Here is a 23115-nt window from a genome sequence, read left to right on the forward strand (position 1 = left end):
AGGACTCTCAGCACTTGAGGAAAATGTCAGTCGATCTTGTTCTTTGCCTCACAACCCTGGGGACCCTCGTAATACAGGGACCGTGGTGCTCTTTGTGCCTGTGCAGGGAGATGCAGGACGTGCTGCCAGTGGCTGCCTGGATGGCCATTTGCCCTTGAAGCAACCTGGCCATGAGCCCTCGAGGGCTTAGTGACTGACGGGGTGACCATTGCTTACAGCTGGAATGCACTTGTTTCCACCACATTCCACGGTGTGTGACCTCACTTGGCCTACATAGTAAATATAATAATGCAGAAATTTAACAAACACTTTTTTTTTTTGTTATGAATGCTTTAAAACATACAAAAGTATGTACCCTAATACCAGCTTCAAAAATGGTCAATAGATGTCCAATCTTGTTTTAAAAATACTACTGCCTTCTTCTTAGTCACAGTTATAATATCTGTTCACTTGCCAATATGTCATATATATCTAAAAAACCAATGATTCCTTAAAATAATTAAACATCCATTAAGTTGCCTTATAAGTATTTTTATTTGAATTGGGATCCAAAGAAGGTCCATGCATTGCAATTAGTTGATATATCTTTGAGATTTCTTTTAAAAATTAACAAGACCTTGTCTTAAAATAAAAAATAAAAAGGGCTAGGGATGTATGTACCTCAGTGGTAAAGCACCCCTGGGTTAATTCTCCTGATATATATATATATATTATATATATATATATATATACACACACACACACACACACATACATATGCATATTATATATAAACACATATACATACACATATTTTTAAAATACTATTTAGATTTTTCCCTCTGTTAGTCATATTTTTGTCACTGTGACCGAAATACTCAAGAAGAACAACTTAGAGGACAAATAGTTTATTTCGACTCATGGAGGTTTAATCCATGGCGGATCAACTCCATTGCTCTGGGTCCAAAGTGAGGCAGGGCATCATGTTGGAAGTACTGTTCTGTTCCTGGCAGCCAGGAAGCAGAGAGTGGGGTCGCGGGGGTGGGAAGGGGTTTCAGGGAAGATGTACCCTTGCAGGGCACGACCCCAGTGACCCCACCTCCTCCAGCCATACCCCTCACCTGCCTACAGTTCCATTCAGTCCGTCCGTTCAACCTAGAAGGGTCTGATTAGATCGCAGCTCTCACCATCTACCCATTTCACCTTTGAACATTCCTGTATTAACACGGAGCTTTTGGCAGACCACTCATATCCAAACCGTAACACCCTCTATCTTGCTCTCTCTTCCCTGCCTTAAATTCTTTGTTGAAAAAATTATATAATTTGTTCAACAGAGTTCCCATCACTGTATTTTCCTGAATGCATCCTTGTGGAGTTGTTTGACATTTCCCTCTGTCTCTTGTATTTCTTGTAAATTGGTAGTTAGAGCTAGAGGCTTAATTCATGTTCTCTCTCTCTGTCTTTGTCCCTCTCTCCCCTCACCATCTCTTTCTGTGTCTGTCTCCCTGTCTCTCTCTTTTCTGGCAAGACTACTTTGTAGATGATGATGTGTGCTTTTATCAGGAGGTATGTAATAGTTTTTCCTTTTGTGAAGGTGAGTCTATTTATGAGTCTCAGACTGACCATTTCATTAGGGGTTACAAATAGTGAAATTATTATTTGATTATTTCTTCTTTGTATATTAGCTGGAGTAGTTCTACAAAGAGAAACTAACCCAAGCTTGAATTTGGTTACCCTTGGGTATAGAACATATAGAAAAGGCAGGATAAATGCTTGCTTCTTTACCTTTACCAGTTTTCAAAATAATGTGGTTGTTAAAATACCAATTCATGAAACACTAAAGAAAATAGAAATTATGGAATACCTTCTTAACATGAGAAAATATTTAAACTTAGAACTAAAAAGCCAGTATCTTATTCCATGGGGAAAAAAAACTAGGGGCATTTCCACTAAGATTAGGAATCAGGTGATGATGTTCACTATTCTACCTTTCAAAATTATTCTAAAGGCATTAGCTAGCACAAGTGGACAAGAGAAATCAATTAGAGGCCTAAGAATGGATAACAAAGTACAAGCTGAGCATCGCTAATCTGAAAAGTCAAAATTCTCCAAATTTTGAAACTTGAAACATGAAACTTTGTAGTACCAATGTGACACAAGTGGAAAATTCTATGCCACAAAACTTTGTTTCATGCATAAAATTATCAAAATATTGCATAAAATTTCCATCGGCTTATTGTATATAAGCTGAAACATATATGAAGTGTAAATGAATTTTGCCCTCAGACTTGGGTCCCATTCCCGAGGTAGCTCATTATATACATGCAAATATTACAAAATCTGAAAAAGTCTCAAATCTGAAAAAAGTTCCAAATCTCAAACACTTCTGGTCCTGAGTATTTCAAATAAAGGATACTCAAACTGTAGTAAAACTCTACTTTCATATGATGTGATAGTATATCTGGAAAATGTTAGAGAATCAATGATAAAGCTAACTCAAGCATAAAAAGTAACAGGATATAAATTAACATACATAACTAAGAGTCTTCATATATCAATAATAACCAGTTAGAAAGCATAATTACATTTATGAGGGCAACAGTAAAAAATGCAGAGGAATATGTTTAAAACAAATATGTAAAACCTATATGAAGAGAAAATTTAGACACTTTTGAAAAGACACAAAGAACAAATGTCAAGATATATTGAGATCTTGGATAGAATGACTCAACATTCTTAAGATGTCATTTATTCTTCAGGTAATTTATGATTTTATCTTAGTTTAGGGCCAACAAACTTTTTTATGGAGTTAGATAAGCTGACACTTAAATTCATATGGAAAAACAAACATAAGAATACACAGGAAAATGTTGGCAAACAACTTATAGCGGAAACTGACTCTACCAGACGTGGAAACCTAGGAGAAAGTCTCTCCAGTGGAAACAGTGTTATACTAATGCATGAGTAGACAAATAGACCAGCTGGAATTGAATAGAAAGCACATAAATAGACCCACCTACATATGGAAATGTAGTATAGGATAAAGGTTGCATCTAAAATTTCCACATTAAAGATAGACTTTTTAATGAATGGTGCTGGGACAATGGGGTAACCATTTGGGAAAAGATAAAATTAGGTTCATATCTCACACCAGACATAAGAACAGTCTAAAATAGATTGGGAATCTAAATGTAAAAAGGAAAACCATATCAGTACTGGAAGAAAACATGAGTGATTCCTCTTTATTCTAAATATAGGGAAAGGTTTTCTAACTGTGACTCAAAATCTAGAAGCAATGAAATAAAATATTGATCAACTCAGCTCCATGAAACATTTGCCAAGTCAAAAATATGATTAAGTCAAAAGATAGCCTAAAAAACCAAAGGTCAAATGTTTTCCCTGATAAGTGGAGAATGATATGTAATGGTGGTTGGGAAGGTGGGGAGTGAGAGAAGAATGGGGGAACTTTAGATTATGTAGAAGGAAATGAGAGGGAGGGGGTATGAAAAATGGTGGAATGAGACAGACATCATTACCCTATGTACATGTATGATTACACGAATGGTGTGAATCTACAACGTGTACAACCATAGAAATGAAATGATGTACCCCATTTGTGTACAATGATCAAAATGCAGTCTGTAAAAAATTTAAAGATAAATTAAAAAAATAATTAAGAAAAAAGATAGCTGACAAACTGGAAGAAAGTATTTGTGATCTCTGTACCAAGAATAAAGGGCAAATGTCTCCAGTAGATAAAGAACTCTTAAAAATGAAGAACGATTACCCTCTGTACACGTATGGTTACGCAAGTGGTATGACTCTGCTTTGTGTACAACCAGAGAAATGATAGTTGAACCCCATTTGTGTACTATGAATCAAAATTGTTAAAAAAATGAAGAACAAAGGACTAGGGACCTGATAGAAAATGAGAAAAAACTTCAACAACAACAACAACAATGCAAAGGACTATTTATGAATGATATTAAAATGGCCCTGAAACATGGGAAATAAATGTTCAGATTTACTCAAAGAAACTCAAATTAAAACAAAACTAAGATACAACTTCTTACTCATCTAGTGGGCAAAAAATTTTTTAAAGTATGATCATATATTCTCTTGGAAGTATTTCAGACAGGTATCTTCACTTACTATTGAAGGAAATAGAAGCTGGGATGACCCTTCTGGAGGGAAATTTGGTAATGTTTAACAAAACCACTGTGCACTCAACTCTGACTCAGCAGTCCCACTCACAGGACTCAAACCCCAACAGAATGGAAAAACATACGCGAAAGGTGATTTATGGTAGCATTTTTTATAATTACAAATATTTTGACACAACCTCAATGACCATACACACAAGAATGGTTGAATAAACCATGGCCCAGGCATATGATAAAGCACTATGCGATTGTAAAAAAGAATAAGGAGGATGTCTATGAATTGGTATGGAATGACTTTCAGGTTAGATTGTTAAGTGAAAAAAAATCAAAGTAAAATCCAATATCTATAGTATCTGCCTTTATTATAAGAAAAAAGTAAATGTAAGAAAACATACATCTATGCACTCGTGTAAAAGAAATACAGGAAGAATAAACAAGAAGCTGATGAGATTGGTTTTCCACAGGGAATGGGGCAGAGAAAAAAATGGTAAATGGGAAGAGGTACTAGGGATAGGGGAGGAACAACATTTCTTTGAGAATACCGTCTTGTGTAGCTCTGACTCTTAGAATCAAGATAAGATTTATCTTTTCCCCAAAAGATAAATAAAGTCAACCAGGATGTGGAAAAAACTAAAATGTAATAAAAACTGTAACAAACAAACCCAACTATAATATAAATATATAACATAGCCATACTAAAGTGCTGGAAGGAAAAGAACTAAATGAAGTAATTTTTGAAAATAGTATTGTGACTCTGTATGGTAAGGCTAAAGACAAAATAACTGCACACGAATGTTATAGTCTAGTTAGAAGATTTGTTTTCATGGGTATATGAATTAGAAATCATAAAACTACTCTTTGTGCATGCTCGGTTTGAACTAATAACTGAATATTGTGGCCAGTGAGAGTCAGATTTCTAAATGTCAGAGAAAGAATAACAAAGGATGAAGTCTAGATTGAACCCTGTGGCACTGGATTGGAATAGGAAGTATCAATATAAACTCATGTTTTTATATAAAATATATCTAGTTATCTATATGTATATACCGATGCATACAGATATACCTACACATATCTTTATTTCCTAATACAGTCCTGGAAACAAGGACTGTATTAGCTTCATGTTACTACAACAAAATACCTGAGGCAATTAACTTATAAAGAGAAAATTTTATTTAGTTCATAGTTCTGGAAGTTCCAGTCTCAGACCAAGTGGCCCTCATTGCTTTGGGCCTCTAGTAAGGTGCTGGATGGCAATGGCAGGGAATGCATTTTGGAGCAAACCACTTACATCATGAGCCAGAAAGTAGAGACAGCACAGAAAATAACAAGGTCCCACAATCACTTTTGAAGGCATGTTTCCAGTGACCTAAGGATATTCCACAAGATTCTGTCTCCTAAAGGTCCACAGCATCTCCCAATGTCCTCAGCCTGGGACCAAACCTTTAACACATAGACCTTTGGGGAGCATTGTCCATATTCAGTTCATAGCAAGAACTTAGAAGCAATCGCAGCTCAGAAGCAATGAGAATGTATAGCAACCTGGATGTTGGTTCTAAAGAACATTCTTTAGTAAAAGGAACCAGACATCCCTGGAGAAGTGGCTCCTACCAGGGCTGGGGAAAAAGACACAGGATGAGCCTGAAGTAAGGAAGTGTTCAAAACAGATAGGATGTGTTTAAAGGACACAGGAGACAACCTGGAGGAATTTCTAATGGTCAAATATAATAAAATTTGAGAAACTTAATAATGATGTTTTGGGTTATAAAATGAAGAATAAAATAAATACCCATACTTACGTTTTAAAAAGTTGAATAAATAAATAAGTGGAAAGAAGGTAAGCTCTTCCTCAGAGCAGAATCCCAATGAATAAATGTAGAAGGAAGAGGGAAATCATCATTAGGGAAACATCGCATTTGTGGTTATTGTAAGCAATAACCATTCATTGGTATAAAAATTAGTGGGCAGAAGCATGATGAGAAATGGGATATGTGCATAATCTCAAAATATCTCTCCAACAAGATTACATATTAATGTATTATGAGGGGGGAAAACATTAGCTTCACATGAAAAAACTGGCAATCACTACCTTAACTATACAATCACAGTTAACATTACAAGTAACAAGATACCAGCATCTGAGGCACCAAGAAGGGCACAGCGTAACTGCAATGGTGTTTTTGTCAAAAAATGCATGTATATTTCAATCTTATGAGAAAAGATCCAGTTCAAATTGAGTGACATCTACGGAAGCATTGACCTGCACCCTTCAAAGTACCAATGTCATGAAAGACACAGAAACTAAAGAACTGTCACAGATCGAATGAAAATAAGAAAACACAAATAAAAGCAATGTGGGATCCTGGGTTGAATCCCAGGAAAAGGGACACAACACAAATGAGAAAACTGATGTTATTAAAATAATAGACTGGTGTCATACTGGTAATTTCCTGTTGAGTTCTTCTACTGTGGTAATGTAAGATGATAAAATTAGTGGCAGTTGAGTAAAATGTATACAGAAACCCTACCATTTTTTTTGCAACTTTTTCCTAAGTCTAAAATCCGAAATAACAAAATAAAAAATAGTGTGATGTTTCCCTAACACCTCCAAAAGGAGACTATTTAAAAATGCCATTTTTATGAACTCAAGGATTAAATATATTTTGTTTGCTTCAATCCATTACAGTTAAACTCTTTGGCCAGTGTGAACATATTCAGGATAGAAACTAAGTTCTTTTGACATAATCCTAATAGCATTTGATAGCTTCCTTGCTTTCTAATATGTACAGATATTGATACATTTCATCCCACCAGATCTGAAATTAGCCAGTTCTCCAAAGACTACTGGTCCTTTCAGTGGGCAGTGGTCTAGAGAGAACATAATATGGTTCTTGGAGGTGCTAATTTTTACTTTGTTTATCCATTGCTCAGGGGCATTTTCAATGGATGGAGCTAGAAAATATTTTTGTGTGTGTTTTAAAGATGAAATACACATGTTAATCCTTGCAGTTCATATCTAGTACTAATTGTGGAGATTCTATTTAACCTCATTGATCTTACATCTGTATTTTTCTTCAACCATATAAAAAAATCTTGCTTCTCAATGACACAAATATAACTACTCATTTGATACACATACAAAAGTTCTAGAACATCATCACCAAAAACAAAATTACTGGAAAAAGTGCATTTTGCATTTGTTTTTTTTTTTAACAAATATTCTACTAAGGAAGTATAGTCAAATTAGTTGTTTTAAAGTCACTTGGAACAGTTTCTGTGTGGTTATACCACCAACTGGATATGCATTTACTCATTTTGCTTTTTGTTTTGTTTTGTTTTTAGGAACATATTACAATTTAAATTTTGCTTAATGTCTGTGTAAAATATTTACTGGTTCTAGAATCAACTCTCTGAAGAAAAATATCATCATAAAAGTCTAGCTTCTATCCTTAACTATTCTATGCTATTCCCTCACTCTGCTTATAGGTGACCACTTATAAAAATGTATGGTTTATCTTTCCATTTTGTTTGAGTGTAGGTATATATGCATACATATGAATCCACAAGAAGATATATGTTTTCTTGACCCTGCTTTTTTCCCACTGACTATCCTGGAGATTATTCCAGAGCAACATGTAGATATATTCTTCATTCTTACAGCTGCATAGTTAGTTCTTCATCAGTTTATTCAACCAGTCCTTTATTGACAGACATTTAGGTTGATTCTGGTCTTTGGCTTTACAAACTTGCTAATGAGATTTTGTTGTTGTTGTTGACTTGGCAGAGTCTTAGGAAAGGGGTCAGGGGAAGAATCTGGAGTCAGGAGGTTTCGTGGTCATTAGGGCCTCTCTTACAGGGTCAGGAATTTCCCCTACATATCCCAGAATGAGATTCCTGTTCTGCTGAAAGTTTACCCATAGGTGGACCCTGGTTCTTTGATACATGCTAGTAAGATGTCCTTAAATTGTGTTTTGCATGGGAGTTAGCATGAACTGGGGGTTCTTGGTGGTTTTGATGGGGAATTATCCTGAAAAGAAAATGGAAAAGAAGAGAAAATGGTGCTAGTCAATTATTAACCTGTGAAAAATGCATTTAAACTGCCAAAGATCTGCTTTTCCTCTGGGCAAGTTCAATCCAGGGTATTCTGTCTTCTTGTGGTTCTCATATGATCACTATAGGGATTATTGATGTCTTTAGGACTTCAGTTAATACTGTTTCTGCCAAGTCCCTTGCTATTTTTTGTCTCCATCCTAACTTCTCTTCATATTATCCCTTAACCATATCATCATATAGCTTTCTTCAGCTCTGACATAATGATACAACTTTTGGGGAGTAACCATCATGCCCTGGTTTTTTATCCTTCTTCTCAGACTGTGCTTCTTAGTTTCTTCGTTCTCTTCTTGACTCTTAAAGTTGGTGTTCCCAACTTGTCCTTCTCAGTAATCTCTATGGGTCCTTGTTTTTTTCAGATAATTCAATTAAATCTATAGATTTACTCTTTCCTCAGGGGGGAGAACGTACATTTCTACCTCTAAACAAAATTTTGCATGTCATTTCAACGTGTTCATGGATACCTTTCTATGAGCAAAAAATTCAGACATGTGCTCTCACCCACTCTGGGCTTCTTCTAGGACCTTCATTTGCCACCATTTTCTTTATCAGTGACTCCCAAATCTATATCCCTGGTCCAGACTTACCTACAGACTCCAGAGGCCTCCCTACCAGGTGATCAGTAGATTTGTAGCTGATGTTTCCCTCTCCCTCCTATGGGCTCACTCTTCAGCCCATGTCTTAGTGGGTACTCTATCAGTTGGCTTGCTGACTAATTCACAGCTTGGAAGACATTCTTGATTCCTTCACTATCACTCTCCACATCTAATTAATGACTCTTAAATGGAGCAAGACTCATTTCTTTCTTCCATGCCACAATCTTACCTCAAGCCACCATCATCTCTCACTTTGGTGGCGATAGCAAACTTCTAACTGGTCTCTGGGCCTCAAGAACCACCCTCTCCCCTGATCTCGCCTGGGCTCCAGCCTCCCGCCTGGAGAATGGCACTGCTTGGTTTTTCTACATTCACATAATGAAACACTGAAGAGGTTTTGTGTTTTCCTGGCTCTCACCACCAAGTAGAGCTGTTGCCTACTTAACAGATGGCAAGAATGGAGACTGGAGGAATTCAATAAAAAATTTCAAATATTTAAAGTACTTTCTATATACTGGTCAATCATCATGGGGAATAGAAAAATGCATAAAATTAGTTTTCTGCACTTTAGAAACAGAGCTATTTGCTATAGGTATTTACAAGAATAAGGAATCCCTTTAAACTTGGATGTGAGTGGATAGTTGAGGAAGGCTTCTTGGAGGAGGCATGAGTTGAGCAGGACCCTAGGGTGGGAATAAGATGTGTATAGCTTGGGAGTCAGAGGGGGAAATCTAGATATGGGCAAAGCACAAACAATGAGGACTTCAAAGGGGCCTGGGAAGGGGCATCCAGCGAAGTTTGATCTCTGGGAACATGGCTGGAGGGATAAGTGGGGGCCAGATATTGGCCCCAAATAATTGAATCTCTCTCCTCCCTTCTGCCTGCTCTGTATTCTGCCAGGACCAGCTACTCTTCTGCGATGACTGTGACCGTGGCTATCACATGTACTGTTTAAATCCCCCAGTGGCAGAGCCCCCAGAAGGTAATGACAATGAGGTCAACAATAACAACAACAGCTACTTCTCCTACCACTTACTGAGCCCTTACTGCGGTGCAGGCCTTGTGCTAAGGGCTTTTCATGTCTTGTCTCATTTAATCATCACAACCCCGTGAGGTAGGTGTGACTACTAGCATGTTACACTTGAGGAAACTGAGGCACAATGCATCTGGAATTTCAATGTGAGGATCAAAGAGGTTGAGACATGTGCTTGAGATGATGGGGAGGTATAAGCATCCAGGGAAAATGGCTGAGGCCCAGAGATGCTGATTAAGAGGCATGACCAAGAAGTGAGGGTTTTTATGACAGTTCAGCAGATCATCTCTGAGTGTGTACTTTCTGCTGAGCAATAGACTCCAGCTTGTTTTCAGGACTAAGACTGGGTCTTTGCTTGTGAAAGTTGAAAGAAAACAGGGTTTGCAAGAAGTTAGGGCCACTGGGCTGGGCCTCAAAAGTTAGAGAGGGGATGCTACTAACGCCATCTTGTGTCTTCTAGGAAGTTGGAGCTGCCACTTATGCTGGGAACTGCTCAAAGAGAAAGCCTCAGCCTTTGGCTGCCAGGCCTAGAGCCCCAGGTCACAGAATGTGACTTGCTGCTGGAGAGGCTGAGCCAGAGCCCAGTTCAAACCAGATGGAGCCCTCCTCCCATACATCCAGACCAACCAATGGAGAGGAAAATGAATAGTCCCAGAAGGGCACGGACATAGGGAACCAAGAGGGTGAGGTATCCACTTACCTCCTGCCCCACAGATGGCACTTCAGCCAGCACCTCCTTGTTGCTACCAGAAAGATCTTGCACTTTTGAAGAACAACCCCAGCCCCAGCCCCATGGAACCCTCTCACTTTTACCTTAGCACTGCGACCCTCTCACTGGTTTCCAGTTTAAGGGAAGCCATTTTGTGACCACTCATCAACCACTCATGTGTATTTGGTGTTTTTTTATCTATTGTATTCCAAGAAATCCATGCACAACCTCCTCACCCCCAGCTTAGACTCTTCACCCAAAATTCTCATCGGAGGAAAGAAGTGCTGTGGAGGAGTTGTTGCTTAATCACAAGCCTCACTAGACTTGGATCCTGGAAGCCATCTTGAAGATGGAGGCTCAACCCTGCCTTCTTGTTCCTTGGTCTCTGTGATGAGGAAGCGTTCCTTTCTAGAACCCCAGCAGTGGCAGCCACAGTCGGGGTGGGAGTCCTTCATCCACTGTGTTATCGCTTGATGGGGGGTGGGGGCGGGGGACTGAGAGATGGGAGAAAACACTGGGAAAATGATGCTAGGGCCCTGCCATGCCAGTCAGTACTGGTTGTCCATCAGGAGAGACTACAAGGGATCGGGCTTGTTCCTTGACCTTCAGAACCGAGGCATTGTGAGGTGACAAGCCGCAGCCTATGGGCAAAGAAAAATGGTCAAGACTCTGCCTCCAAAGCAAGCTGGTGTGGAGGCCTAGCTTTGTTTCCCCTGGTGGGACTCAGCACTGGGAAGGTGAGCAAAGCCTACCCCGTCCAGTGTCCAAATGTTGGCTCCGAGGGACCGCAGCTTTGAGAACCCCTTCAGTATTGATGCGACACGACCAATTCCTTTCCCAAGTAATTTCTTCCTTCCCTGTGGTGTATGTTTGCTCTTGTCTACTGAGACCTGACTGGAAATTTTAGGATGGAGGAGAGAAGGTTGTTACTCCAGAAGATAATGAGGGTGACGTGATTATTTGTGATCGGGTGGCAATGGTTCAGAACCCTCAGCTTATGGGCTGTTCTCGTCTCCTAAGCTCCCCCATATGAGCTGAACTCTTGTTTTATAAAACAAACATGTTTCTAGAAGAAAGAGATGGGGAGGCCTAGATTCCGAGAACTGTCTGTTGGAATACAGCCCTGTGGGCTGGAGTGGATCGGACTGTCTTTGAATGGCAGCAACAGCACAATAACTGACACATTTCTGGAAAAATCGTTTACCCAAAGGGCAGGTCTCAGTCAGTGGGACCCTCGCGCATGCTCGGCTTCCCTGAAACCCGCTGCATCTCTGTGGTCCAGCAGCTTACAACAAAGACCCAGGTTATTTTTAGTCCTTCAGCTCCCGAAGAAGCCCCCAGAGACTCGGGCTGGTTGGGCCACTTCTACCCTGCTGCAGTGTTCACTCTGGGACTTGGCAGGAGCCTTCCTTCCCCGGGTAATTGCTCTTGGCTAGTGGACCCCGGGCAGCGTGGCGTGGGGCCAGGCAGTGTGAGTCTCCCCCACTCCTTTGCAGAGTGACTTAGGGGTCACTCTCCTGCAGGCCCCCTGGCCTCAGGGTGAGTTACATGCATTCATAATGATCTCATTTAAAGGGCCTCTGTCCAGATGGGATTTCCATCTTCTCCAAAGCTATTTTCTTCCTCCTGCTGGCTGCTGAGCCCTTCTGGATTCGGAAGGCCCTAGGAGGTTTTGAGAGGGTCCCATCACAGCGAAGGGGCACCTTTCCTATTCTGACTACTCCGGCTCTCTCTCCTCCCACAAATCCAAAGCAGGGTGTCCTTCAATGCTGATTATTGGCTTTGAGATTCATTTTAAACTAATTTTAAGGGGGAAAACAGTTCCTCAATGTTCCCAAATGCCACGATGACTTGAAAGTTAAAAAAGTAAATCCAAAACCAAAAATTGTGGTTCCGTGACTTGATAGGTCCTCTTTTGGAGCATGTGCAAATCTGCTCCCTGCAGAAATGCAAATGAAGGGTGCCCTGTTCTATCTCCTGCCACAGCTGCTCTGCCCACAGAAGTGGAGGGTACACAGATCTCTCAAGCCAGGGCAGGGCACTGGAGCTTGCCTGAGGGTGCTGGTCTGGTCAGGCTCTGGGGACCCTTTAGGAAGGCCCCAGAGCTCCCTACTCATTTATTACTTTCTGCAGAATGGACCCAACCCCCTCCTCTTTGGAGGCCTCACTTTCCCCATCCAGAAAGTGGGGAGAGCAAAGCAGGTCGCACTGTTCGACAGAAGTCTTCAGAGTCACATTTACCACTTTCTACACCGGAAGAAGGAAGGTGTTGGTAAACTTCAAATTGGTCTCATTCTTTGAGTCCCTGAGAACAAACTGGAATCATAGGGTGTGTGTGAAGGGTCAGGGTTTTAGTTTTATCTCTGTTGTTAAATAGCTGTGCAACCTGGGGCAAGTCACTTAACATCTCTGAATGGCAGTCCCTTCACCCCTGTAAAATGGGGGTGATAACTCTTACCCTGCCTATTCCACAGCCACACTGTCTTAAAAAACACAATATTATTTATTTAAAAGCTACTGCAGAACTGAGCTTGTCTGAGAGGAACTCCAAATGCCTTCCATGTTTGCCTTGTATGGCAGCCAAAGTTAGATGCCTTCTTGAATCTCCCTTTTGACCAGAAGGGATTTCGGTTTTAAGAACCAGGCTGCCTGTGGTCAGGGCCACTAGGCCAAGACTTGACCAGGGAGACCGTGGGCTGCTTGGGCTGTGTGGGGGTTAAGGATTTGCCTTGGGGCTCAGGACTTAATGATGAAGTCCAAAGACCCTTGCCCTGCCCCCATAAGGTCCACCTGCTTGGAATTGCCAGCTAGCTTTTGCAGAGGGCGTCGCTCATTTCAGCTCAGGTATAACCCTCACTTGTACCTTGATGTGAAGTCCAGCTGTGCTTCTTTTTAGCTGGTTGACTTTGGGCAAGTGGCTTGACTTCTCTGAGTCTCATTGCCCCAGGTGGAAGGTGGGTGTCAATCGTCTATCCAGCCAGGTCATTGCGGGGATTAGGACACCACTGAAAAAGATACCCATGTGGGCCTGGTAGAAAGAAGGTCCCCTCTCTGTGGAAGCTACTGTCGTTTGGTGCAGAGGCCACAGAGTGGAGATGGTGACACTGTTGCCTCCTGCTCACATCCCTGCTGCAGTCACCCCTCTCCTGCGGCTCCAGCAGCCTGGAGAGGTGAGACCACAGGATCCGAGCTGGAAGAAGAAATCCTGCTCCTTTCTAGACATTTTGGAAACACTGCTTTTGGGTCCTGCAGGAAAATCCAGAACAGGCAACTTTGTGAGGAGACAGAATTGAAACCTCCCTAGGGGATTTGCTTTCCGGCTTTCCTGCCGAACCGGCCTGCAGCCCCTGAGGCAGCAGCCAGCGGGTGCCAAAGCTCCCCTGCTCCGCTGCTGCCTCAGGACCAGGTAGGACGCCCCTGCAGGCTGCAGAGAGCAGTCCCTTCCTGTGGTGCAGGCCCAGACGGCTGTGGGTGCAGCGGGCCAGAGGCCTGCAGAGCTGGGAAGATGGGGGTTCACAGAGAGGGCGCCATGGCTCCCCGGGGAGTTACACTCCGGGTGCAGTTTTGCCTTACTGTTCTAAAGGCAGCACGATTCCTTCCAGCTCTTCCCCTTAAAAAGTCCAGATATTTCAAGGAAGACAAATGACAGGATTGTGATTACTTTTCCTTTAAGGGCAAGTTTAAGACACCTGTGCTCCCCTGTGTGGGAGGAAGATCATCGACAACCTCAGGCTCCAGGATGCAGAGAAAGGGGGCACTTAGTCTCCTCTTGGAGCCCCACTGAGGGGCAACGCTTGGCTGTTGGCCCGGGGCAGGGTCCTGAGGACCTCCTGGCCTGTCCCCCAGGTTGGCCCTGAGCCTGTTCTGAAGGTACTTAGAGGACATTCCTTCCCCTTCCTCCCTGGATGCCCTCCCTCATCTCCCCCTTAGGGAGTCTCAAAGTCACAGCCCAGGGGCGACGTGGGCTGACCCGGCCAGAGTCACACTCACACTCCACTGAGATGCCACTAGTCCTGGTCGGCTCCTTTAAGGAGCAGCATGTTGGTGTCACCTTTAGTGGGCTGGCATCCCTGGAGAAGGAGGGAGAGAGGGAGGACGGGGATCCTGGAGGAAGGAGGAGAGGAGGTAAGCCTAATAAGGAGAAGGGAGGCCTGTGACAGAATGGGGGGCGGAGCACCGGGTTTCCTTGGGGACAAATCCTGGAGCAAATAACCAGAGAGCCCGGGGTAGGGTGAAGAATCACCAAAACCCATTTTTTTTCTCCTTGTGATCCTAAACAAAACAAAAAGCCCCAAACAAACAAAAAACCCAAACCTTTGCCCACTGTGGACATTGAGCCAGCCCCTGTTCAATGCCCCTGGTCTCTGGCTCCCTGTTGGATGGCGGGCTTCTGAGGGCACAGCGGGCAGGAGCAGTGCCCCCCATCCACCCAGAGGCAGGGACCTCCTGGCTGGTCCCCAGGCATTTCTCCACCCCCCGCAGACAAGTGTCATTCTGACTTTCTGAGATCAGCTGCGGAAGACCCTCTAGATTGGCTGGCCAGGGTGTGGAGACAGAAGCAGAAGAGGGTGGGCTAGATCTGGCCTGCAGGCTTGGGGTGGAGGGTTCTAGCAGGGCCTCAAGCCCAGGAGGCCAGCGGCTGCGAAGGGAGGGGGCCTGGCCAGCACTGCCTGCCGCCCAGCCGCTCCCTACTTGTGTTACCCTTTTGGGAATTTTGCCCCCACCCCCAAAGGATGCTTCTGGTTTCCGTGGAGCTCAGTTCATCTGCATGCCAGGTGAGGAATGGGAGGATGCTGGCAAGGAGCCGGTATTTCAATGTTTCTCAGACCTGCACATCTCCCCACCCAAACCTCAACTGCCCTTGGGTCTAATTTATCCAAGATCAGAAAGGTGGGCCCTGTGATTGTCTGCGAGTCGGGGCTTCTTCCCCACTTGTAAACATGCCCAGGGCTTGAGGTCTGCTTATGGTTCTTGACCGGAAGCCACCACCACCATCCCTAAGTGCAGAAAAACAAAAACAAAAACAAAAAACCCAAACAAAACCCCCAAAGCTTTGCTCACAGTAGACACTGAGATGGATTGGTTGAGAACTTTGAGACCTTGGAATCCTTTTAAAAAAAAAAAAAAATTAAGTTGTCAATGGATCTTTTAAATTTTATTTATTTGTGGTGTTAAGAATTGAACCCAGGGCCTCACACGTGCCAGGCAAGCGCTCTACCACTGAGCCCCAGCCCCAGCCCTGGGAGTCCTTTTTTAGGAGGCTGAAGAGCCTCTGGTGGATGTGGAGGGACAGCTGAGCTACTTGCTGTGGGAGGGAGGAGGAGAGGGGAGGATGTGGGTGCCAACTGCTCAGCACCCTCACGTGGGAGGGTGAACAGAGACCCCTTGCAGATGCAGACACAGGGAGCTCCGAGGAGCATCTCGGCAACTGTTCTCAGAAATACATGGCTGCCGAGCTCCATCTCCACACTCAGCTGGGAAGGGAGGCCTAAAGGAAGTCCCTCCGGGAAACCCCGAGGGGCGGGAATGGTCCCACCAGTTCTGTGTTCAGTGCATTCCCAGAAGGGCCAGGGAGCTCCCCCTGTGAGGAGAGAGAGGTGGAAGTCAGTGGATTTTCCAGAGCCTCCCTCTGGGTTCCGGGTGAGTCCCACTGTGCCCCTCAGGCCTGGTGCGGGGGTCTCCACCTGCCCTGAGGGTCTCACAGGGTCAGAGCAGGGGGTGCCCCTTGGTTTCAGCCTCTTTATCACTTTCTTTGCTCCAGCCCCAGCCTCATGTTGGGGCCAGCGGCCTTGACGGGGGACTTTCAGGGTTTCCCCCTCTTTGGCCCCACCATGAGAAAGGAGTATTGTGCTGTGGTGACATTTCCCAGGGCAAGCCAGAGGAAGGCAGGGCCAGGACTGGCAGGCAGCCAGAACCCTCTTGGACAGAGATATAATTACTAATAATGACCTCTAGTCCAGGCCGCAAGGAAGATGGCTGTTCAGGTCAGCACCTCCCCAGTCTGGCACATAAGCTCTGCTGTGGTGGGAAGGAGGTCCCCATAGGCAATGGGGGAGACCCACAAGTCCCTGGGGTGGGTATACTCCTCAGCAACACAGTGGAGGACCCCCAGGTTATATTTACACCCTCTGCATTTTATCAGCTTGCCTCTCTGCATTTCTGTAATTTTGTGATATATTATTAATATTGATGAGAACAGGGACATACGTGTATACACACACACACACACACACGCCCTGCTTGATGAACTAAAGGGAGCCCTTGGTGTTGCTCCAGGATGAGAGGAAGAGCCAGCAGCTGCCAGACCAGACACATGGCCCCCGAGGCCTTCTCCAGTCAGTAACTCCAGCTCCCAGCCCCAGACCCTGCACAGCTACAGGGGTCACATGGGGGACCTTGTGCTTGAAAAACCATTGGCTCCATCAACTCTATCTCTCCCCTCACTTACCTCTGCTTCTTTGAGAGGGATGTTTGGCAATCATTGAGGACTTGGGAAAAAAAACAACCCCACGAAAAACCAAGTCTTGATTGTGCTATCAAAGGGATGCAAAGCCTTCATGGCTAGAATCGGGGTTGGGTTTTTATTGACTTTGCCCTTTCCTGTTTATTCTCCACTGAGACATTTGCTCTCTTCTTTTCCTGCCTTCTCCCTTCCCCATGCCTTCCCCTCCCTTCCCTCCTGCCATGCTAGATGCTAAAGTGAGGGGTGGCATAAAAGGAAAACAAAATATACCCCTGTGTGTTTTCAACATGGAGTTGAAGAGAACGAAATTAGGGACTGGAAAAAAGCAAAAGAAATATCGCTAGATAATATGTGAGTAAGAGCATGAAAATGTAGAATGAGTATCTCTGAGCGGAGTCGGTAGGAAGAAGGTGGGCTGTGGGCTGAGTAGGCAGGGGTCTGGGCTTACCAGTGCATCTAGACCACCTGGCATTTGGGAAAGCAGACAGATCACACATTTTCACCTGTGCTCCTCTGGCCAGGGAAGGAAGAGTGTCCATCCTAGCTGTCCACCACTCATCTGCCGTGTTGGTCTACCCTGGGTGTGTTTCCTCTGAAAGCAAATAAGCATAGCCTTCGCCCTCTGAGAGGGACTGCTGGGCAGGCGGGTACTGGCTAGGATATTTGTCAGAGCCCTGAATGTGTGCAAAGCCATGTGCTAGGTCCTATGCAGTCTGCTGGAAAAATAAAACCACATCCTGGCTCAGCCTGCAAGTTGCTTTTCAGCTATAAAACTTTGCTTTCCCAAAGAATCCTGATCACATTTGAAGTATTGTGCCAACAGGGAAGGTTTGTGTATATCTAGGTCTCTGGATGCCTGTTCATCTGTAGAAGGGTAGCAGGTGAAAACATCTAGTTATTTCCACACTAGTTGGGGAGAAAAACACAGATGACCTCGGCCTAGTGGCTTTTTGGTCTTTTGGAGAGTGCCAGACAGCCAGAGAGCGTGAGGCTGGTCTCTAGTGCTGCTTTCAAATTCCTGGTAGAGTGTGAGGAGGTGCAATTGGCAGGACCTGATCAGAGGTGGAAAGCGGCCCACATGATGGTTTTGTCTAGTCCCTGCTAGAGAAATCAGAGCGGGTAGGAAGGGGTGGGGAGTAGAGATTCCCACCCAGATTGGGTGGTCTCCCACAGAGACCTCATGGAGGTTGACTCAGCTTTGGGGATCCTGCCTTTGGCATGGCTGGTGGGTGTGTAGATGAAGCCCAGCATCAGAGACAATTTCTGTTAACCTCCTGCCTTTGGCTGGGTGCTCATCGACGCCTGGCTTCAGGGTGTGTTTGACTCCCAGTTGCCTGTATTGACAGCATCAGGGAAAAACCATTTCTTTCTTCTCCATTTTCTCTTCATGTGTTACCGCTAGGTTTCAACTTTTAGCTATTCCCCGAAGAAGCCACACCAGGCTCACTTGCAAGTGAAATGCCTGGCTTGGGGAAAGCTTGTACCTGCTCACCTGGAGAGGTCAGCTCCGGGCTGGCCTAAAGTGACTTGTGGGTTTTCTGTGGGGAGGCACAGGGAAGACTCTTCTGGGAACCTGGGCGGCACCTGGCTGTCAGCAAGGCGATTTTGGAGATTTCTGTGGAGCATCAGAGACATGGGACTGGGCTGTGAGCCTAATTCTAAAGGGCTTGAGAGCCTGAAGTGTGTTCTGGGGTTTGATCCACCTGTTCGTTTCAAAGCCTGTGGGCAAGGTTCTTTGGAAACAAACCTCCTTCGAATGTCCAGCCTTCCCCTGTCGTTGTTGTTAGCCAGAGAGGCGAGGGAAAGTTATTTAACTTGGATCTTACCAGTTCAGACTGGGCAGTATTGCCCCTAAGCAGTGGGCAGTGAACCCTGAGCCCTTGGGTCCTCTGCTCCATGAGGGATGGATCTGGGAGCCAGAGAGCCCAGGGGGCTGAGCTTGAGAGGGTCCCCTTTCCCTGTTCCACTTGGGGGCACTCATGGCAACTTCCTAGCCTGAAACTGGCTGACTGGAGATCTAAGGAGTGACTGACCTGTCCACATCACACAGTTGATTCAAGAAAGATCTAGAACTAGTCCTTAACCTGCTTTGCTCCTCTCAGGGCCGAGAGCTGTCTTAAAGCCTGATTTTGATAACTCGCTCCCTTCGATGGCCAAAACAGGTTGAGTCTCTCAGGATATCAAAAGAAATCGGCTCTTCTAGTTGCCTAAGCCGCTGCATCTCTTCTAAGAGGCTGGTTCTGTGACTTTGGTGAGGTCTGCCCCTGCTTATGAACCCTGGGGTTCCCCTGGATAGACACTGGCAGGAAGGGTAGGAAGGTCCCTTATGGGGAGAAACCTGTCCTACTGTCCTGTGAGGAAGCACATGTCTGCACAAGGCATGAAAGCCCTTGGGCTGAGTCACGTGAGTGAGAGGCATTTGGGAAGGGGACCCTGGAAATGTTCTGATGATCTCAAATCACTGGGTCTCCATTGGTATCAGTGTACTTGTAGATGCGATACCACCTTCTTCCAGGTAGGGGTACGAGAGACGGGAGCCATTGCAGAATTCTACCCCCTTGGCTCCCACAGGCTTTCTTTTCTTTTACCAACCCCTACAACTCCTTCTGAAACTCCAAGTCATAAAGGAATGACCCAAAGAGTTGGTCTCCAGCCCTAGAAATGCCAGCGAATGAGGCTCCTCCTTTTATGCCCTTGGTCACTCTCCCATTGGACCTCAGGACCTAACGCCACGTTGCCTCTTGCTGACTGAACAACCTAGACGTTTTGCCTTGAGCTGCTTGCTACAGTGTGCAGGACTGAGGCTGAACAGCTTTCATGAGGTTAGAGAAAAGGGCTGCAGATTTGGGAAGTTGTGTGTAATGATCTGGAGACGATATTTCCATTTGGCTTGCTTTGGCTTCTCTAAAAAGCAACTACAGCAACAAACAAACAGGAAGCCCCCATCCCTCACTCTGCCAGCTCTCCTCCTCTTTCAGGTGTGATGTGATCGTAGTCTCAGTCTATAGGTATGTGTGTGCTGCTCTGGTCCTCTGTCTTCTAGGGATGCTCCTTTCTCTTGTGTGTCAATTCCCACTCCTTTGTAGCTCCAAATGTGAAGTGCAGTGATGTTCTGCCCAGTCTAAGGGATGTATTGAGATCTCTTGGTGTTTCAGTATTGGGAATGAGGCTGTGCCACATCTCCCACCATCCTAAGGGGATACCCTGGTTTGGTGACTTGTCAGAGAGCTGGCATATTGTGAATGTCCAGGAGAATCTACAGGTTGGAAATAGCCCACATCTGAATTTTGGCCTGCAGAACAAGGACTGCCTGGAGGGAGAAATGCCTGCTCTTCTTTCGCAAGGCTGGCTGGAAGGGCTGCCCATGAACCAGCTGCCTGCCCTTCTTCCTGTCTTGACCCAGTTCCATCAGTTGAGCCTTGGAGGGGTCAAGATGCAATGTGGGTGTCAAGCAGCCTTTATCTTTGGAGCCACTGGATGTCCCAGCCCCTCAGTGGACTCTTGCACGTTCATGAAGACTGAGTCACAAGCACCCTGTCTCTTTCTTACTGTGGTTAGTATCTTGTTCTGTGATTGGTTAGCAGTGTTGACTACCCATGTAGCAAATCTTTTGTCTGCAATTTAGAGAATGTGTAAACAAATAAAAGACCTCAAAACTCTTGGGAGCTCTTGGTTATTTTCCTCCTGGTCTTTAGAACATCAACAGCAAATGTATAAATCGTGTGGGGTACACAATGCATAAATCGTGCACACCTGAAATTCCCTGTTGGGGTATACAGTGGGACTGTGTTGGGTGTGTGGCACATGAATCCCATTCCAGAGAAGCACTTGGTGCTTACGTGTTTGCAAGGAGACTCCAGGAACCACAGCTTGCAGGGCTCTGTTGCTGCCTGGTGATGGAATTCTGACCCCATCACACCTAAGCTCCTGGGAAGCCACCATCAGGGCTCCAGCACATGGGCACAGCAGGGGGTACAGTTTCAACTAAGAGAGCTTCATTTGCAGGCACGCAATGACTCATTTTCAGGAGACCCCTCTGAGAAGATCAGAGGGCATTCCAAAGGGAGCCCATAGCAATTTCTGGGAGAGGGGAGGCCAATGATTCAGAGATGACTCATGGTGGAGGTGGGAAACATGGCAAAGGGAGCGGGGAAGAGGCCTCTAAATGGGGATTTTCTAGAAGCCAGCTGGTTCCATCTCAGTCAGAAACTGCCTTCCATAAAAGGCAGGGAGATGGCTTCGCCGGGCAAGAAGCAGGAGGCCTCACAGAAGATACACCTACACTAAGGGCCTCCAGAATCTGCTTAGCAATGACCTTAAAGGAACAGCTCTGGGGGTCCTGCAGTCTTGCCCAGGAGGCAGGCACCAGACAGGCAATAATATGGTGTATGATGGGCCAGGTCGGGGGGATTGGAGGAGCAAGAAGAGCAAGTCTCAGTCAAAGAGCTTTTGATGGGAAAGTACTTGTGCTTTTCTGTAACATGTAGGTGGCATGGCCATGGAGAGAGAGCGAGTCAGTTTAGCTCTTCCCCCGAGCCGCTTGCTACTGTGTGCTCCACCGTACTTTAAGAAGCCATTCACATGTCTTCAGTCTTTGCTTGTCTCAGCAGAATGTAGGCCTGTTATTTTAGCAGAGGAGCTGCTAATTGTTGCTGCAGATGTGGGCCATCAAGCAGGTTTTAGCCCTCTCTGTATCCAGAGGCCAAAGGAGAAAGGCCAGGCCTTTTACCCAAAGTGGCCTTGTGTGACAGCTGGGCTTGCAATGCTGAACTGCTGATTCCAGCAGCTGGGGACTTAGGCTCATAAAAGCCAGACAGAAAAAGATCCTGCAAATGCCCACATGGAGGCTTTCATCTGCACGGAGGGCTGGGCTTGTTTCTGCTCGAACTCCTGGGACCCCAGCATTGCATCCCAGTCTGATATGATCAAAATATTAGGTCCCCCCTAATTCACCCACCTCCAGGTCATGGTATTAGCAGGTGGGGCCTTTAGGAAGTGTTTAGGTCATGAAAGCAACTCTCATAAATGGTATTAGTGCCCTTACAAAAGGGAACTCTAAAGAGACCCCATACCCTTTTACCATGTGAAGTTAGCATGTGATGAAGGATATGAGGACTGGGGCCCTCACCAGGCACCAATCTGTTGGCACCATGATTTTAAACTTCTCATCTTTCCAAACTATTGGAAATAAATTTCCATTATTTATAAGGGAGGGAAAAACTGAAGACATCAGCTTATGTTCAAGGAGATATGGAGCAGAATGGACTTCCTCTGCTCTGCCCTTGGGGAGGGGCAAAGGTATGGAGTGGTAGTAGGGATGGGAGGGGAGAACCTTTAAGAAGAAGGGACCAGAGATAAGAGGTTGATCTTGTTGCCTCATGGCAGGGACATGGATTCATGGCAGTTGAAGGATTCTGATAGGGATAGAACATGGTTTCCTTCCCCGTTGGGTTACTAGAAAAGATACTGTGAGAGGAGACACTAGTTCTAGGTCTTATATTATCTAGCTGGGTGACTTTGATAGAAACAGGCATGAGGTTTGATAAATCCAGCTCTAAATTCAGGCAGGTGTGGGTAAGGAGCCATGCAGATCAAGGGTCACATGTACAGGAAGGACCATGCCTGTCCTTCAGCTCCCGGATCTCCCCTGTCAGAGGCCCTCGGGGGCACCCAACGGAAACTATCTCTACTCATTCCTGTGGTGTGGCATGAGACACAGGGTGCCAGAGGCTCAGGTTGTTCTGGAACACTGATTTTCCAACTTAATTCTGCAGAAGCCTAGGATTTGGGGATGGACTTTGGAGATGACCTGGGGACAGAGGTAGAAAGAAGTTTCCTGAGCTCCAATTTTCAACTCCAATCATTGACCAGCATAGCTCTGATTTGATCTTGTCTTTTTTTTTTTTTTTTTTTTTTTTTTTTTTGTGGTTCTGTTGCTTTAAAAAAACAAAAAACAAAAAAACTATGGTTTGAAACCATCTTTGGTGCTAGAGAGTGGGAGGGGCACTAGGGGTGTCCCCTGAGGCTGCAGAAGGCAGTGTGATGATGGGATCGGCCCACGA

At 44.9% G+C, this 23115-nt stretch overlaps 1 protein-coding gene across 5 annotated transcripts in view; it reads left to right on the forward strand.

The window, feature by feature from the left end:
* Positions 1-13713, forward strand: part of DPF3 (double PHD fingers 3) — a 255087-nt gene extending 241374 nt beyond the window's left edge. For 4 of the 5 annotated variants that reach the window (XM_079129846.1, XM_079129845.1, XM_079129848.1 and 1 more), the window contains exons 10-11: positions 9749-9830; positions 10342-13713. In XM_079129846.1, the coding sequence (XP_078985972.1) occupies positions 9749-9830; positions 10342-10412 (153 nt within the window). In that variant the 3' untranslated portion in view covers positions 10413-13713. The remainder of the gene's footprint in view (positions 1-9748; positions 9831-10341) is intronic. The other variant, XM_079129847.1, reaches the window with a different exon arrangement.
* Positions 13714-23115: the final 9402 nt, after the last annotated feature.

The sequence above is a fragment of the Sciurus vulgaris genome (assembly GCF_902686455.1).
Source record: "Sciurus vulgaris genome assembly, chromosome: 2".
NCBI lineage: Eukaryota > Metazoa > Chordata > Mammalia > Rodentia > Sciuridae > Sciurus > Sciurus vulgaris.